The 18001-nt window shown below is 40.5% G+C and overlaps 1 protein-coding gene across 4 annotated transcripts in view; it reads right to left on the bottom strand.

Annotated features, from left to right (window-relative positions):
• LOC111852786 (dachshund homolog 1-like) overlaps window positions 1-11512 on the bottom strand; it is an 80785-nt gene extending 69273 nt beyond the window's left edge. The window contains exon 1 of one of the 4 annotated variants that reach the window (XM_023829033.2): window positions 10720-11512. In XM_023829033.2, the coding sequence (XP_023684801.1) occupies window positions 10720-11228 (509 nt within the window). In that variant the 5' untranslated portion in view covers window positions 11229-11512. The remainder of the gene's footprint in view (window positions 1-10719) is intronic. The other 3 variants (XM_023829031.2, XM_023829034.2, XM_023829032.2) reach the window with 3 other exon arrangements.
• Between the last annotated feature and the right edge of the window lie 6489 nt (window positions 11513-18001).

Raw genomic sequence — 18001 nt, 5'->3', positions numbered from 1 at the left:
GTTACTTAGTATCCATACAATCAAAACAGTCCTCTCTGTTATTAATGTTAAATGTGGCAATAAGGGCCCTAAAATATCATGAGAGTAAACAAATTATTATTCTTGTGAGAACTGTCAGTGAATCATGATTACACAATAAATCCCACCTGCAAACATCAACTGCATTTCATGTCTCTTCATAATATCAATTTATCAGCTACAGTAAACAAAGTACTTAAGTTTTTAACATTTCTGTTGTTTGTGCCAGATTCTGCATTACATATAAATATACAACATCAATTTAACTAATTAAAAGAGCTTGCAGAAATAGCAGCTAAACAAACACAAGAGAAATGCAGAGAAATCTGCAAACACACAAAAAAGGAAATACAAAGAGAAAATGTTTCAAAATAAGCCCGGGAGAGTAGATAGAAGAATGTTTGAACCATGTTGTATCTCCTGAGGGCCTAGAATGTGTATTTTTGGACTTGGGCTTGAAACCAAAAATTAAAATATTGCACCATTGATTTAGATGGGTAATATGTCCTTGGAGAATAGGAAGATCTCAAAACAATAACTGGAAACAGTAACTGAACATTGTTATTTATTTACTCAGACCTTAATCATGAGGTAGGACCTACTCAGATTACATTTCTGTGGATCATGAACCTCAGATCGGACTCTGACTGAGGGAAAAGTTATTCAGTTAATAGATAATTACCTCTCTACCACTATTTTACATGCATGAGAAGCACCTTTCCCCTCCGTGTTTTAATGGCACTTTCAAAGAATTCAGCCACTTTTCTGCTCGGAAACAATTTGTCAGGAGAACTCTGACTGACAGCAGGAGGAGCTTTTCACTATTAACACTCGCAATTGTGTAAAAGAAGGAAGAGCAACAATCTCATATAGTATAGGAGGGTGCACCTAGAGCCCAAAAAGCAGAACACTATTACCATGCAATGCAAAGCTTGTGGGTTCAAATCCCAGCAAGCATACACGTCTTGTAATCCCTCCCTCTACTGTACATCACAGCAAACATTATAAGCCCTATAACAAGAAAGAGTAAAGGGTTAAACAGCTATTCCAATAAGCTTGGAAAATTTTGTATCAGTTTCACAGGATACAATAGGATAACACAATGAATACTACTGCATCAATAAAAGGAAAAAAATCTACTTTTGCTGAGTTACAAGAGAACGCATCTGAAGTTCCACAGGTATCCCAGAGCATAAAAAACACTGAACAGCCAGTCAAAGGAAAAAAAAGACAAAAAGATGCTGACCAGCACGGCAGCGAACATGAGAAGCTGAAACTCAAGACAGGACCGAAGATACTCTTCCCGGCCTAAGAGAGCAAGCAGGCAATTATTCACCAGCTAAGAGAGCGATTTACTGCTGCGTGCTGTCCTTCCGATTTCAGCTAAGCCGCCACAAATAGAACTTCAGAACAAGCATACAGACACAAACACACAGTGGCCAGTTTATCAGGTAGAGCTGCACACCTGCTTGTTAATGCAAACATCCTGCTTTTCGACGGCGACTCACGTCCCTGCAAACTGATTATATACAGCATGCAGATGGGGTCAATCGCCTTTCAGTTACACATCAGGGTAGCGGAGATCCCCAGATTTTCAGCGTAGTTTGATTATTGGTGCCGTACATGGCGGTTACGGCACGTCGGGAACCTACTAACCTACTGAGATTCTCACACGCTGATGTTCTAGAGCTAACAGAATAGGGTGCAATAAACAAAGGGACTGCCAGTCACTGGCAATTTTGTGGGCAAAAACACCTTTTTAATGACAGAATTGAGGGCAGAATTTACTCACTGAAGATGACAGGAAGGCCACAAGTGCAAAAATATAGCTCAGCACAGCAGCAGTGCGCAGAAAAGCTTCTCTGAATGCACAGCACATTGAAACTTCATGTGAGGGTCCTACCCAGTATTGAACCAGTGGCCTTTGAGTGTATAAATACACAGCATCTCACAAAACTGTTTAGGGAGAAAAGCTTTTGGATTATCTGATATAGGGCAGTAAGAGCAGTACGCAGAATTATAATAAATCCATATTAAAATCTGTAAATTTCATCATTTTATAAAACATAAGGTTAAGGCTGCTAAAGACCTCCTGAACCAGACTTACGCGTGATTCAAATCATTATGTCTTTGAATTTTAATTATATGTGATTTTAACAACCTGGAATAAATTGCTATACAAAGAGTTTTATAGGAAGGCATAAAGGTTTGAAAGGAGCGCATTCTAATGTACGTCATATGAACTTCATGTTAAGTGTAGTGTTCTAGAGTTAGATACTTCGGTAATGTCAATTAATGGCTGAAATATTTCAATCAAAGATACAACAGAATGAGAAAAATAAATGGCACATTTATCGTTGTTTGCAGAAACAAGGTACTTTATTTTATTTTTTTCAATCTGTAGAAACTATTTCTGGCATTAGTTACATAAAATGATGTAACATTGTAATTTTACCTGAAATGACGCAAGTTCATTATTGTGCAATGTATAAATACATAACCTGTTTCCCCCCTAATGGATATGAATAGCGAGTGATGACCCCAGGTATTGATCTATTTAGAGGGCATCTACCACAATAAGCAACAAATGAGAGTAACTGGAAGGTACAAAAAGAAAAAAAAAATCATGTAATCAATAAAGAACACAAAACGTACCAGGATTTGTGCTTTCCTGGTTTTAGATTGATCTTCGGAGATTTTCAGAACAAATATTGCCTAAGGCAGACAAACAGCTCCCAGGTCCCATTCAATGAAAGCCCTTCACAGGAATCAGCATTTAATGAATCAAACAAATGCCTGACAGTTTCTCCCAAGCGATCACTTTGCTTTTGGTGCTGTGCTCAAGAACACATCAGACTGTTTTTCATAGTGTCCAGGTATCTGCTAAAAACATTTACTCTAAGCTACACACAGATTGGAAACTATACTTTTTCTTGTAGCACATCATTCATAGAAAGTTTCAAATCAGTTCAAATAGTCACCATATAACCATATAAACATCCTGAAAAGTTTATGGTTCTCTCATGGATATTGTTAGCTCTGCTCATACATATTATTTTTAGAATACCGGTCAACAATCTGGATGCATTTGTCTCCATTTTAGGTACTGTATGCTCTTCATCATACAGGCCAATGAAGTAAAACATATCAAATATTCCAACGACCAAGAAAAGTGTTCAGCATCTCTGAAATTTCTCAAATGTTTGACTTCAAATAGCCCCCTTTTGCTTCGATGGCAGCATTGCAGACTCTTGGCATTCTTTCAAACGGCTTCCAGATGTAGCCACCTGGAAAGCTTCTCCTACAGTCCTGAAGGAGTCCTGGGTACAAGTCGGCTAATTTGCTCTTACTCTTCAATCCACGTCATCCCAGACGAGTTCTACAGGGTGCGGGTCGGGGGATTGTGGGGGCCAGGTCATCTGTCACAGCACTCCTTGTTCACAAGATAACACAGTACTTGTATAACCTCAATGTGCTTGGGGTCATTATCTTGTAGAAAAACAAATGATTCTCAGGGGATGTGCCAAGACTTTTGACTGGCACTGTACACGCTATATCAAGCGTTACACATATAATTAAAAGATACTACAGACACGTAGTTTATAGGTAAAACTGCATTCTTACTTCAGCTTCATGTTTCTTATTTTAGATGTTTAAATGTAAAGAATAATGCTTGTATCCAACAGTCCATATCCACAGTATTTCACAACTGTTTACAAACATTCTAATTAATATATTGTTATTGTTTTGCCTGAATTCCCTGTGGGTCTTTAAACATATATTTATGTTTATATATTTATATTCTAGATAAAGCAACACACACATGCAGTAACATGCAAGTCCTCAGAGTTATCCCAGAGAAAGCTGGGGAAAGAGCAGATCAAACAAATGATGCTGTCAGTTTGCAGGACGGGAACTTTTTTTGTTTATATAATCATAGTTTTAACCGAGTTAATTCAATTTCTACCACATAAATTATTTTACTGCAAAAACAGTTTTTATCCACATTATTTCCCCATATAAAAAGTAATCGCTAAAGCAGGGGTGTCAAAGTCCAGCCCTGGGGGGGGGGGGGGGGGGAGATCCCTGTGTAGCTTAGTTCTTTCCCTGTTCCACCACAAGAGCGGTGTGGTAAATAGCAGAAGGACTTGAATCAGGTGTCTTAAATGAGGGGAAACCCAAAGATGTGCAGGACTCCGGCCCCCCAGGACTGCAGTTTGAGGCCCCTGTGCTAAAGTCATTAATTTTTGTTGTTTTCCAGGGAGAAACTGGGGTGTTCATATTCATTCAAGTATTACACCTCAGTACTCACATTTCAAGAAGAGATCTTTTGTTTTTCAACCTTACATACAAGACATGAAAGAAAAACTAAATGTACAACTGATCTGTGATATTCTCATTAGTCTTTTTACAACTTTGTTTAACTTTGTTAATCATGAATAATGTATAATCAATTACCTCCATCTCTAATACAGATATTTACACTGTGACGCAAGGACAGACCACAGGACGAGATTCTCCGATTTGAAAATGTGTCTTCCTGTGCCCATGAACTGTTACACCACTAATGGTGCCCAGCAGGTGCTTCTTCAGAGGACTAATGAACTGCCCGTTTAACCAGCTGGGCGGACGCATTGAATCAGTGAGGAGAGAAAGCAGGGCAAGGACACAGGCTCCTCTGCATCACCAGCTCACACTAGCAGAGCTGTTTTATGTTCTTCTGCTTTTTAAATTGTCTTATAGGACCAACTGCCCTTTTTATGCTCTGTATTTGTATTCCATGCATTGTGATCATTTACTTCCAGGAGGGGAACTACAAAGCTGCAATTGACAAAAACAATGCTACATGGATATGTGTGTGTGTGTATGTGTGTGTGTGTGTGCATGTGCGTGTGCGCGTATGTGTGTGCGTGTGCGCGTATGTGTGTGAGTGTGCGTGTGCGCGTATGTGTGTGCGTATGTGTGTATGCGTGTGCATAAACAATCGAGAAAAAAAATTTCCTTTTCTGGTCAGATCTAACAAGAAATTTTTCACATGTTCAGCAATAGTGAATGAAGTAGTAAGAAAAGGATTCCAATCATGCTGCCTCTAATTTTCTGCTTTTTAGCCATGCTTGTATTCTGATTTCACAACATCTATTCAGTTTATCGATCCTAGTTAGACAATCTGGGGTCAAGATAAAGGCTGATTTATTCGAATAATTTAATCATGAAAAATGTACTGATACTTTTTTGCAAAATGCATTTGTGCAATCATATTTTCATCCTGGGGACCAAAATATAATGTGATTTGACAATAAGAAGATGGGATAGGTTGGTGCACTCATAAAATGTGCCTTTGGGCATTATGGAATAATTTCTGAGAACAATCTATTCATCAATGTGACTATTAGACAGCGGCAGTGCAATACCTCATCAGGACCTTCAAACCTCATCAATATTTGACATCTTTCTAAAAACCACCTGATTCTGCCAGTTTTCTTGCATATAGAGTACTGTGCAAAAGTCTTGGGCCATCAACGAAAATGCTTCATTTATCTGGATAGTAAGCGTATACTTGCTCAGAAAAGAAACACACAATATAAAAACTGAATATATGCAACCAAACAGAATCACAATAAAAAAAAATATCGAGACACGTTATCAAAAAAGTGCCTCATATATAACTGGCATCCAGTCATTTAATGTATTTGTTAATTTCACCAATAGCTCACTTACTTAACTTAATTAGTTAATTAAAACTTGATGAGGTATTGATCAGCCAAACATGAATTGCTAGTGGTTGAATAAACAAATACACTGATATATTGGATGGTTACTGAAAAAACTGGGGTAACTTTAAGAGAGGTTTTGAAATGGCTCATCAGAGATTAAAATCCAACAAAGATAATTTAAACACTAAAAAACAAAGACACAGACGTAGCATAGTCCAAATAGATTGTTACATCTCCTAACCCCCCCCAGCCCAAACCACCACCACCCTCCAGACGGTTTCCCCCCTCCTGTCCAGACAATGCTACACTGAGTCCATGCTGGTGTTTCATTACCTACTTTAATTAAGTCTGGTTATACGAAGGTGGACTTCTTTAGAATAATGTGAGGTTCAAAGGCCTTGATCCCTAACCCTCTGTGAGGAGGAAGCAGCCATCTAAGAGTTAGGGGATCTGCTTTGATCATCAGTAGAACAGACTAATCTTTTATTTTGTCTTCTCTGACACAGTTTGTTGATAATTCCTGTTAACGTTTTACCTGGAATGTGCACAGCGCATAAAAGCAGAATTACAGCTGCATAAAGGAACACGGGTTCTAGCTGTTTCAAGAACTGACAGGGTGGACACTGTGAAACAAAGTTACATTTCTTGTGTTTATGTTCTCATTTAGTGGCTTATCTGATGCATTGAATCACAAGTTCTACAGAAGGACTGCATCTGGAACAAAACTCTTGCAGTTACAAGTTTGCATCCTTTAGACTCAGTGAACGTGCCTGGGTATTAATGTGATTACATGGAAAAATAGGATTTACCCCATTTGCCAAGTATCAACTGTCAACAATCAAAAACTCCACATTTCAATAATTTAAATAAATCTACTTTATAAGATCCACTATTAAAGTTTCTTACGTATAAAATCTGGGCATGATAAATATGCACTTCTAAGGAAGGATTATACCTGTATTAAGTACACTGGCAATAATATGCCCATTAGACCTCTGAACAATTTGTCTCTTTTATAACCTTCAGTTCCTCACGATTGGATTTGACTGATGTGCCAGAGCCTAACAAGCTCTGCAAATACACAGCTAACTCCATTTTAAAATGATTGTATAAAACAATCATTCATAAAATGTATAGCATGCTTTAATGAAATCCCTGTTTTGTGTGTGTGTGTATAGTGTGTGTGTAAATATAATGTGTAAAAAGTCAGTTTTTTATTATAGCTTATTTGCCCATTTAATGAATTTCTGATTTTTAACAGGCCTAATCTTCATTTGGTCTCTGCTCCTCTCTAACAAGCTACTCAAACATCTGTCACTGTCTTTTTGAAGTTGCCACCACCGCGGGTCCCGGCTGGATATGGCTGCTGAGTGACAGGCGTCTTAGCAGCTACACTGGCTGAGAAAAAGGTGAATCTTATCCAGCAATTTCCCACAAGAGCACCAATAATCATGCCTCATACTTCGTAGGAAAGAAAATAAACCCGAAGAAGAAAAACAGAAAAAAAACTACTGCAAAAATGGCAGGCATAAATTATTTAATCAAAACATATTTCGAGGACAAAAAAATGATTACAGTAATATCTGTTTAAGTATAATAGAGAGATCAGCACAAATTAAGAGAGACAGATGCACTTTCCTGCGTGTAGTTAACAGTAAAATATTTACATAAGGTTAAAGATTTTGGTTAATTTAATTTTAATTGAACACATCAACATCTGGCGAATCAGTAACGCATCAGATCATCCTACTAAGGTAAACTAAGAACGTAATGATCAGGAAATAAGAAAAGAGCAGGTTCTGTAAAGGGGGGGGGGGGGGAGATGAACTATTAAAGATCTGATACTGAGCTGCACATACAATTCATTCAGGAAAGAGCTGACAGAGACCCGGGGGGGGGGGGGGAGGAGCTGACAGAGACCCGGGGGGGGGGGGAGGAGCTGACAGAGACCCGGGGGGGGGGGAGGAGCTGACAGAGACCCAGGGGGGAGGAGCTGGCAGAGACCCTGGGGGGAGGAGCTGACAGAGACCCTGGGAGGGAGGAGCTGACAGAGACCCTGGGGGGGAGGAGCTGACAGAGACCCTGGGGGGGAGGAGCTGACAGAGACCCTGGGAGGGAGGAGCTGACAGAGACCCTGGGGGGAGGAGCTGACAGAAACCCTGGGAGGGAGGAGCTGACAGAGACCCTGGGAGGGAGGAGCTGACAGAGACCCTGGGAGGGAGGAGCTGACAGAGACCCTGGGAGGGAGGAGCTGACAGAGACCCTGGGGGGAGGAGCTGACAGAAATCCTGGGGGGAGGAGCTGACAGAGACCCTGGGAGGGAGGAGCTGACAGAGACCCTGGGGGGAGGAGACACGGCCCTCAGTAAGAAAAACACTTTAGGGCAGTAGATAGTCAATCCTGTTCCTGCCCCCCCGAGAGAATGTTTTCATTCCAACCCACCATGCTTTCAACCTGCCACATTCATTATTAGCCTATTAAGGACCATATAAGGCTGTGATTAGGGTGGGGTGGGGGGGGGGCACAACTACTTTAGGGCATATTGAAGTAGCAACGTCACAGCAACAAGCAAAGATACTGTGCAGTTATGACAGACAAGAAAAACATGAACAGAGTCACTGATGTCAAACTAAAGTTTGTCTTTTTCTGTCTTCCATCACCCAGCAATTTTCAGAATTAAATTTTGACAAGCAGCCATGCTGTGGGTCTCATACACATAGTGGATGAATTCATACTTTAACGGACACTAATCTCAGAAAGGAACCGGGGTCATTGCGAGGCAGAGGCCCCGTGACCCCCCCCCCCCCCCGAAACGGACACTCACGCCGTCCGGAAGCCCGAGAGTAACAATGAGTTACCCTTTATCTCCCATTACCGGCCATTATGATTCACAAACCTCTCACTCACGCCGAGCCTTTATGTGAATGTAAAAACCCCACAGCCAGCAGACTCAGTGTCGCTTTTCAGTCCCTTTCTGAAGGTGCAGATCAGTAACAATAAAGCCCATCAAACACAGGGACCTGTCCTGACAGCAGTACAAGTCAGACATAAAAACAATCCTTTTGATTTTGTACTAAAAAGCTACACTGCATGTACTACACCGACTGAAGCAAAACCTAAATTTAGTTACCACTTCAATTATATCTTCTTAACTTTTGTAAAGCGTCTAATCAATTTCAGTATCATTCGTATGCTATACTTCATTGCAACTAGCTGACAATTGCACTTCAATGTGCTATTTGCACCTTATTCTATTATTTGCACTTTCTGGTTAGAAAGCTAAACTGCATTTTGTTGTACCTGAACAATGACAATAAAGTTTAATCTAATCTAATCTAATCAATCAAAAACAAAGCTTGCAAACTGTGACACAATCAAAACTATCAAAAGTTTAAGTGCATCAAACCATACAGGAAAATTGATATTCGGCTTATTCAGAACTGAAGTGCCACCACAGACATTCTGTGGTTCCTTTATACATTCATAGCCCATGTATGGATAATTGGCGGTGACATGTGTCTGCATAGGGTTTGTCTTCGGATGGAGTGACGTCCCTTCCAGCACAAACCCCAGCTACAGGCCTAAGAGGTACAGTACAGACCCTCAGCTCCCACAAACGGATCAGTATTTATTGAAAATGGATATAACTGGAGAAACTGGAAAAAAATCCATAAGATGAGAGGTGTAAGCATAAGCATATTTAGCATGGTTGGCTAATGAAAACCAAGTATGACTTTTTGGTTAACAAACGAGTTGTGGCATTACTTATATAAACTCCTTCTTCATTTCATGAAATGTCTATATATAACTATCTTCCAATTGCCAAGATAAATACCGTCTGTTAACATTTTCCATGGTACCAGCTTTAGTGATACTGAAAATTATTGTGTGCTTACTCATAACTATAATCTGGACCTATATTTAGACTGTTCTAAATGACCCACAATACACATTTTTATCATTTTAAAACCACACTAAATCAAAATATTAATCAGTTTGTGACTGTTTAGAGCTTCTAATCAGTTAAGGAAAGGACATTAACAAACATCAATTATTCTGTAAATTCCACAAGGGTTAGGCCGATGGTACAGTATGTGCCCAGACTAGCACGTGAGGAAACACAGTTTAATGAAAGGATAAAGCTGCTATCATCTTTGTCAGCTTAAGTAAAAATATTATTCTGTACTTTGCCACATCTCAAGACTACGTGGCTTTGGGATCGCTTTTACTACAATACATCCAGTGTCCACGTACGCGTGGCTGCTGACCTGTTAACCCGTTTGAGCAATGTGGATGCTTGCTTCCAACCGTGCGCGAAAAAGCATAGTCAATAACATTGATTAGTATAGCACTACGGAGTTGAATGACAATTTCAGCCACGTAACGTATTTCTGGCCCTTGCAGCCGATGTGGTTCTTACTAAACGCAGCCTTGAAACAGACAGACAGCGCTGTAAATATCCCACGTGATGGTGGTTCACTGCAAGGTAAAAGATGTACTTCACCACATAATAAACTGAGAATTTTCAGTTCATTTAAATCCAGTGTATATATATCATTGGGGGGGGGGGCTGATAAAATAAAAGCATAGATGATGTCTCGCTATTACGTTACTTTATACATTTACTGTCATCATTGCAGGCGTCATTAGCCAATTTCATAATGCCAACATCCACTTCTCCGTTTCCGACTCCTTCCCAACACAAAAACCGTTTAACCCGCTGCATGCAATTTGCCGTCTGACGTTACCTAAATCTACAGGTGGACTAACCCAAAAACACGAGTATTCCGAATAATCTGCAATAATGCAACTAATCAGACGACCTAAACATTGCTTCATTTTTACTCTTTGATTTCCAGTTATGTTCTAATATCTTCCCAGCGGTAAACTGTCATTCATAGACACATACAACTATTAAAAAGAGTTAACTTTAGGGCAGGTGTGGAAAAGCTCGATTATATAAAACTACTTCGGAAAAAAGTCTCACCTGGCATTGGTGCAGTCGTTATACAGGATCTCGAAGTCTTTCCTAGATATGAGTTTGCAGCGATTGACTCCGGGCTGAATGGCGCCGAGTCCGCGCAGGACGCGCACCTGCTCCACGTTGCACACCACCGGCGTGATCTCCAGCCTCTTCAGCTTGGTGTAGACGGTGTGCAACCCGCCGACCAGGTGCTTGAGAAACAGGTCGAAAGCCTGCGGAAGACAGATGAGCTCGCAGCCCTCCACCGTGAAAGATGCAACCTTTGCTCCTCTCATCTCTACCATTTTGCACTCGTTGTTCTGTGGAGTATTTTCAACGGGAGATGGAGTCGCATACACCGGTTTGCCGGCTTGGGAGCTGCCGGCGATGGTAGTAAGCTCCGATCGAAACTGGTGTCCGGGAGGAGCGACGGTAGGAGATGGCGACGGCAAGGTGGTCGTCGCCGGAGAAGTTGAGATCGGAGGAGTAAGAACCAAGGGAGTCGGGGGAATCAGAGCAGCCGGTGCGGCCATGGTCACCTGTGAAAGAAGAAGTTTTAAGTGTATAACCCTGCGTCCAAAAGTGCCGCTTGGAATCGAAACACTAATCCGGGAGGCTGCGCTTCTACAAGCTTTCTTAGCGTTAACGGGGGCGGGGGGGGGAAGCAGGTGTTGGAGATTTAGGACATGGCGTGCTGGCCAGTAGGTTTAAGATTGCGCTGGTAATGACGGTAAGAAGCGGGGCTGCAAAGTGCGGCTGTTACGGTCACAAAGCGCAGAGAGGGAGGAGCCGCGGCGAGTTGCGGCTGCGGGGGGCTGTCAGTGCGGGGCTGGGGCTATCAGTGCGGGGCTGGGGCTGGGGCTGGGGTTGTCAGTGCAGGGCTGCCAGTGTCACGCACCCAGCGGCAGGTAGGCGCTCCCTGGAAATGCCGGGCTGCATCTCCTCCCGTCTGCGGTTTCCACATCACTTTCAGAAAGAAGAGAAAAAAAACTCTGCAACTACACACTGACATCTCCGTGCTAATTATACGCTACGAAGTCTTTTGTCTTCTCGAATTATTTAAAAAAAAAAAAAAAAGTTATTTTAATAAGTGCGTTTAATAACTCTTTATTTATAAATAGCGCTAAGTAACGTGTTGTCTTCACGAAATGAATACATAAGAAATTTTCTATGTATCCTCCTGAGACCCAAGGAAAAAAAAAGTGTCCTTCAATTTTAGGTTATTTGTGATTTTCTATGTCTTTGGGGGAAATAAGTCATCTTACAATTTAGATTTTTTCAAATTTATTTTTATTTTCACAGCATGTCCTCTTTAGTGGACAACAGGGCATGTTTAATGTGAAGACATCATTGAAACTGGGTGTAGAAAAATTGAAGAATTTATAAGCAATGGAATAGTTTGAATCATGAAATGGTTCCAATACATGGCAAAATTAATTTTTATTTTAACGATGATAATCCAGGAAGCAATTTCTCAGTATTGCAATACATAGGAACATCTTACATTTAGTGCATCTCATGTAGGTTTTGTTCTTGCAGCCCTTGTTTCTACACCTTTCTGCATGCTTGCAGTTCACCATCTCAGGCGTGTGCATACACTAGCTCCAGATTTAGGCAAGGATGTCTCTGGTTGTGGGATTCTCACTTTCATTGGTGGACTATACTCTTCATCACATCAAAGTCCAACATCAGACCATCAGGAGAAGCAAGAACAAATACCTTCAAGCCAGTAGGGTTTGGCTTGCCTGGAACAAACTGCCCAACTGGATAGCGGCCTGTGAATGGAATGATTTGTTCACCGATAGAGAGTTTTGCTGGTTTTGGAAGGCTAACAGCCTTGCTTCACTCTGCCAAGGAGTGGCCTGACCATCCAAAGGATGCCTTTCTTTTTTGTTTCTTCACTCACATCTAAATCATTGACAATTTTCAGAGATTTTCTCAGTTTGAAGAACCTATCTCTTATTTTATCTCTCTTATTTTTTATTATTGGTACTTTTGTTTTATTGGCCCAAAACATCTTAATTCTGGGATAGCCAAGACAGGCCATGTGGACTGATAAGCCAAAGAACACCTTTATTTCTTCTGGTGTCGTATTCAGAGACACTCCTTTGATCTGAAGCTCCCTTTGATTAGTAAATCTTGCCAGATCATCAAAAATTTTGTTGTCAATGTATTGGTTAAAATATTGAATTGGACTCCAGTGTGCACGAGTTGAAGGGTCATTCCTGTATTCAGGAGAGCTAGGTAGCACGGGTGTGAATCTGTTATGGGAAAATATTGAGCAATTTTACTAAATTACATTAATGCAATTTGTGTTTACCGGAATTCATTTTTCACCCACCAGCTTTCTATGATGAAATTTAGTTATTTGTATTATTTACTATAAAATATATTTTATACTGACCTGCAATTAATATCTACAGTAATAAATTAATCAGTTATACAGAGTATAAACTTTTTTATACTCATCCTGCAACACAGTACAATAACATACATGCTTGTCCTGGCCCACAAAGAACAACGACTTTCCTCCTCATCCTCATCATCTGATGAGCCTGTCCCTTCTTCACAACTTCGTATTACTTCCTCAGTATGTTCAAACTCATCTTCTTCCTTTTCTTCATCTGACAAATCTACATCTGAATCTCCCTCAATTATTCTGTACAAAATTTGCTCTGCTTCTGTTCTGTCTCCTACAACAAAGTGGTAATTTGAAAGACATCAAAATAATCCTAGTGTCCATTACAGAGGACATTAATAAATGGCTTGGTAATTCAACACCAAAATAATGAAACTGCTTTCATACCTTACCAAACGATACCTGACACTTTCTTGAACAATGAAATATACAAAAATTACAATAAAAAAGACAACAGGTACGTCTTTTAAAACTTACTCTTTCCCCTTCCATAAAATCTGCTTGTTGATATGGCAGCCATTTTGTCAGAAAAAAATAATGAGTTTTAAAAACCCCACCCCCACATGTGGTCATGTGGTGTCATTGGAAAGCCCAGGATGTCCTCTTTAGTGTACAACAGGAATAAATACGTTTCCTTACATCAGTGAAAAGATAGATGCAAAAACAAAATGTCCAGTACAATGGACATAAATGAATGGGTGGGGTCTCAGGAGGATATTACTTAAATAATCGGCGTTTAGAGACCGTTATCTGCTGAAGTTTTATTCATGCAGCACTTGCTATTTTAAAAGCAGGCCTGTCTGGTACCATAAACCAGTGTGGCTGTGGATCTTTGGTGCTGGAAAAACAATGTAATTACCCGTTTGAGACTGACCAAAATGCGGCCATGGTTTTCAACAGAGATGTCACTTCAGGCGAAATGTGCCGCTACGAAGGCCAAAGTCTCCGTAATGTAAAAACTTTGTTGGGCACAGAAGAGAAAACACCCAGAAACATCAGCTGACATGTTCTTCGGGTTCAGCCAAAAATAAAAAAAGGCAAAAAAGGAAACGCTTGAGTAAAGGAGTGCTGTAGTGTTGGTATACAACAGGTGTTTCTGCTTAGTTTCATTCCTGTAATAAGTAATCAGCCGTTGGCCTGAAGGTTATTATAAATAATCTAGGGTGGCCCTGGTCGGTCATTATTTTACAGTAATGCATGCTATGGATAGAGGAAGAGATCTTAATTGGGGATTTAGGGAGAGGAATTAGTTCGGGGGGGGGGGTATACCTCAGTAACAGTGACCGCTTAGGCTGCTAGTGGCATTCATTTACAAAAGTGCATGGACAAACATGCTAATTTGTTATTTCAGCTTACAAGGCAAAGCTGATGAGAATCTCTGAACCAATCCGCTGCAAATGATGTAAGACTGGAGCTGGTCATTTTACTGAGTCCAGTCCAACGGGGAATTCAGAGACGAGCATACGATGGTCAGGTTACTGTGTGTAAACCAGGAAAGTAGTATAAATAATGCCATCTGTCCTCTGTAATGGAAGCAAAATTATGCTGTCACATTAGCCACCCTTAACTCTGCTCTCAGGTCGGTCAGTATATCTGGCGTGTCAAATAAAACTGACAGACTCAATAGATTTTTTTTGTATTTGGTTCTGGAAGCTGTACTATTGTATCTTGTGTTGGCCTGCTTTGCATTCACTCATTCCCTTAAGAAACAAGGTAAATGCCAATGGATACAAGCCTATTGTGACTGACAGTGTTCATGATATGGTGAATCATCTCCATTGTGAGATGTAATCCTCTATGATAATAGTGCCCTCTTGCCAAGCACATGAGTGGTCAAAATGAATAAGAGCTATGTAACCCTATGACTGTCTGAGTCACCAGGTATGAACAATCAAACAGATTACAGAGACACATCTCACGGCATTTCTATCCACTTCCCAGCACCAAAATGATGGGATCCCTTGTAGACGGGAAGTGCTTAAGTTCCATGCGCCGTTGCTAAATCAGAGACACATCTAAGGTACAGGATTTCAGCATCCCGGGTTGGAATTTTCTGCCCTTGGGCGCCTCCATAATATAACTGGCCTCTGCTGGACTTCCAAATCAGCATCATCAGCAGGCCCCGCTGGCTAGAGTATGTCAAGGCAAGTATGTCAAGCAAATAGAAGTTGTTCCTCATTTTTCCTGCATTGGTGTTTCCTTTCATTTGGTAGTTACCTTTATCTCGTTCCAAATTAGGGTCTGATGTGCTCTGACTAGTTTTCCTTCTATTGTGTTTTCTCAATAACTTTAATGAAAACATATATCGATGTAATTCTTTGAAAAACTTTTTCATTATCCGGACATTTTTTAAGTCTTTCAATTTATACAGGGGAAGAGAACACAAGAAGGGTTTTTTATATATTTATAGCTTTTCTGCATTCATCTATACCAGGGGTGTCAAACTGCAGTCCTGGGGGGCCGGAGCCCTGCACATTTTTGGATTTCCCCTCATTTAACACACCTGATTCAATTCCTTGTGCTAATTACCACACAGCTCTTGAGCCGAATGATTTGTGGTGGAAGGGGGAAAGAACTAAGCTACACAGGGCTCCGGCCCCCCAGGTTGACACCCCTGATCTATACCATTGCCACTTATTTACTTAACCCCCCCACTGGTTAACCTACTGTCTTTGGACAGCAAGCAACAAGACAGCTGCATGTCTTTCCAGAGAGACACACAATTGGTTTTAGCTGTACTGTAAATCAGGGCAAACACAGAGGACTATGCGTCACATGACGGCAAACTGGGAATCTACCATCCAACAGCAGGGGGCGATCAGCGCCATGCAGGTCGACAGCAATCACGGTTTCCTCAAGCACTGCAAACACAATACAGCTGGAACCAGTTGCCCCAGTGAGAGAGTGGGCCAGTCTCCCTCTGCAAAGCTTACAACCAGAAAGAAGGAACTGGAAAGTCAGCCACACATGTGCAGAAAGGCCTGCAGGTCCTGGAGGATGGTCACCCTGAAGGAACCACTGCTACCTAATGAAGCACCTGGCTTTCTACAGGGTACCAGTGAAGATAAAGTTCACTCCTCAAAGAGTATTTGCCTAGACCCACATCTACCTAATGCTCCTCCTACCCAACATATATGCATCATCCACTTATAGGATGTAACAAAGCAGGACTCTTCTCCATGCACATGCCACGCTCTTCTCAGGTTTCACTACCATACACTGCTTTGAAAACGGTAAAAGAACTCAAGTACCTTTCTATGACTTAATAAACATGGTCAGACGTTTTTGGGTTAGGATACCGTGCCTGTGACCAGAACGTCACCAGTTTCAATCCCTTGGTCGGCAGAGTGCTTGAACAAAGCCCTTAGCCCCAGTTGCTTCAGGAACTGCGGACCCTGTTTTGTCAAAAAAAAAAAAATAAATCCTGTACGGTAAAAGTGTCTGCTGAATAATGCATTTCACAGAGCCGCTATTCCGGGATGAAGAATGGATTGTGTGTTGAAAATTAGTTTGGTATTTGGTTTTGGATAATAAGATAATGAAAAGATTTATCCCAACCAAAAATGATATGTTTCATATATGTACAGATGAAGTGATTTATATAAGGACTGTTATATGCACTCTATATAATTATTAACTTACAATTTAAATCTGTAATAAAACTATGGTGAAAAGCAGTTTAAATGTAATTAATTTAAATGTCAGTTTATATGATTAGGATGCTTAATTGGACATTTTAATTACATTTTTCGTTTAATCATTTTTCATTTCAAATTTATCATTTTAGTCATATAGCTTGAACCTCATGGTATAATTACATGTTTTAATTACATTTGTATTAATGAAATTGATATGTTTTATGATATGTTGAACTTATTAATAATAGTCATATGTTATTAATGCTCTGACACCAGGTATTTTAAAGGCAGATATGTCTTTATAACTGGTGAACGTTGTGAAAAGAGAGAGAATCAACTTCAGTGTCATTTTTAATATGTGTAGTTGCTGAATGTATTTTAAAAAGATGGGGCCAGTTATGGGCTCACCTGCCACGCTGAGAAAAGAGTTTATTTAAAAAATACAGCCACATCTCTCCCCGTTCAGCTTGTAAATAATTTGGTTGTAAATGATATAGCCTCTTTTTCAGCTCCGTTTGAGAGATACTAATATTTTGCCATTCCTGAATGGCCCCAACCCTGGTCTAAACTTACTGCTTCACTTGAACTGTACATGGTATTAGAGTACAGTTCCCAGACAATCAAACAGATAATGAGTATTGTTCATAACAAGGACATTTATCAAGGCTTTGCAGGTGCAAATATAAAATACAAATAAATAGCCTTATATACAAAAAAAAAAAACATTTCGAGTAGATGCTTCATTTTCTCAGTGACTAACAGTGCATCTGTTTCAAATGGTATGACAACATAGAGCTATGTGAAATGTAGCAACATCGTTATATCTGAACAGAAATTAAAGAAATTCTGCACGACATAACTAAAGCTTTATTAGTCAGCTGGCAGAATAGACTGCCGTCATTACTGAAAGTGCCCGGGTCTTTATCCTTTCTGACAAATTCGGTTTTGGTAGCACTGCAGCCTCACACCTGCAGGGCTGCGGGTTTGATTCCTGCATCTACTCTGTGAATGTGGAGTCTGCATGTTCTTCCTGTGTCTGTGAATGTGGAGTCTGCATGTTCTTCCTGTGTCTGTGAACGTGGAGTCTGCATGTTCTTCCTGTGTCTGTGAACGTGGAGTCTGCATGTTCTTCCTGTGTCTGTGAACGTGGAGTCTGCATGTTCTTCCTGTGTCTGTGAACGTGGAGTCTGCCTGTTCTTCCTGTGTCTGTGAATGTGGAGTCTGCATGTTCTTCCTGTGTCTGTGAACG

Source organism: Paramormyrops kingsleyae, chromosome 16 (genome assembly GCF_048594095.1).
Source record: "Paramormyrops kingsleyae isolate MSU_618 chromosome 16, PKINGS_0.4, whole genome shotgun sequence".
In the NCBI taxonomy this organism is placed as follows: domain Eukaryota; kingdom Metazoa; phylum Chordata; class Actinopteri; order Osteoglossiformes; family Mormyridae; genus Paramormyrops; species Paramormyrops kingsleyae.
The sequence above is the reverse complement of the archived record's forward strand: the minus strand, read 5'-3'. Positions and strand labels throughout refer to the sequence as shown.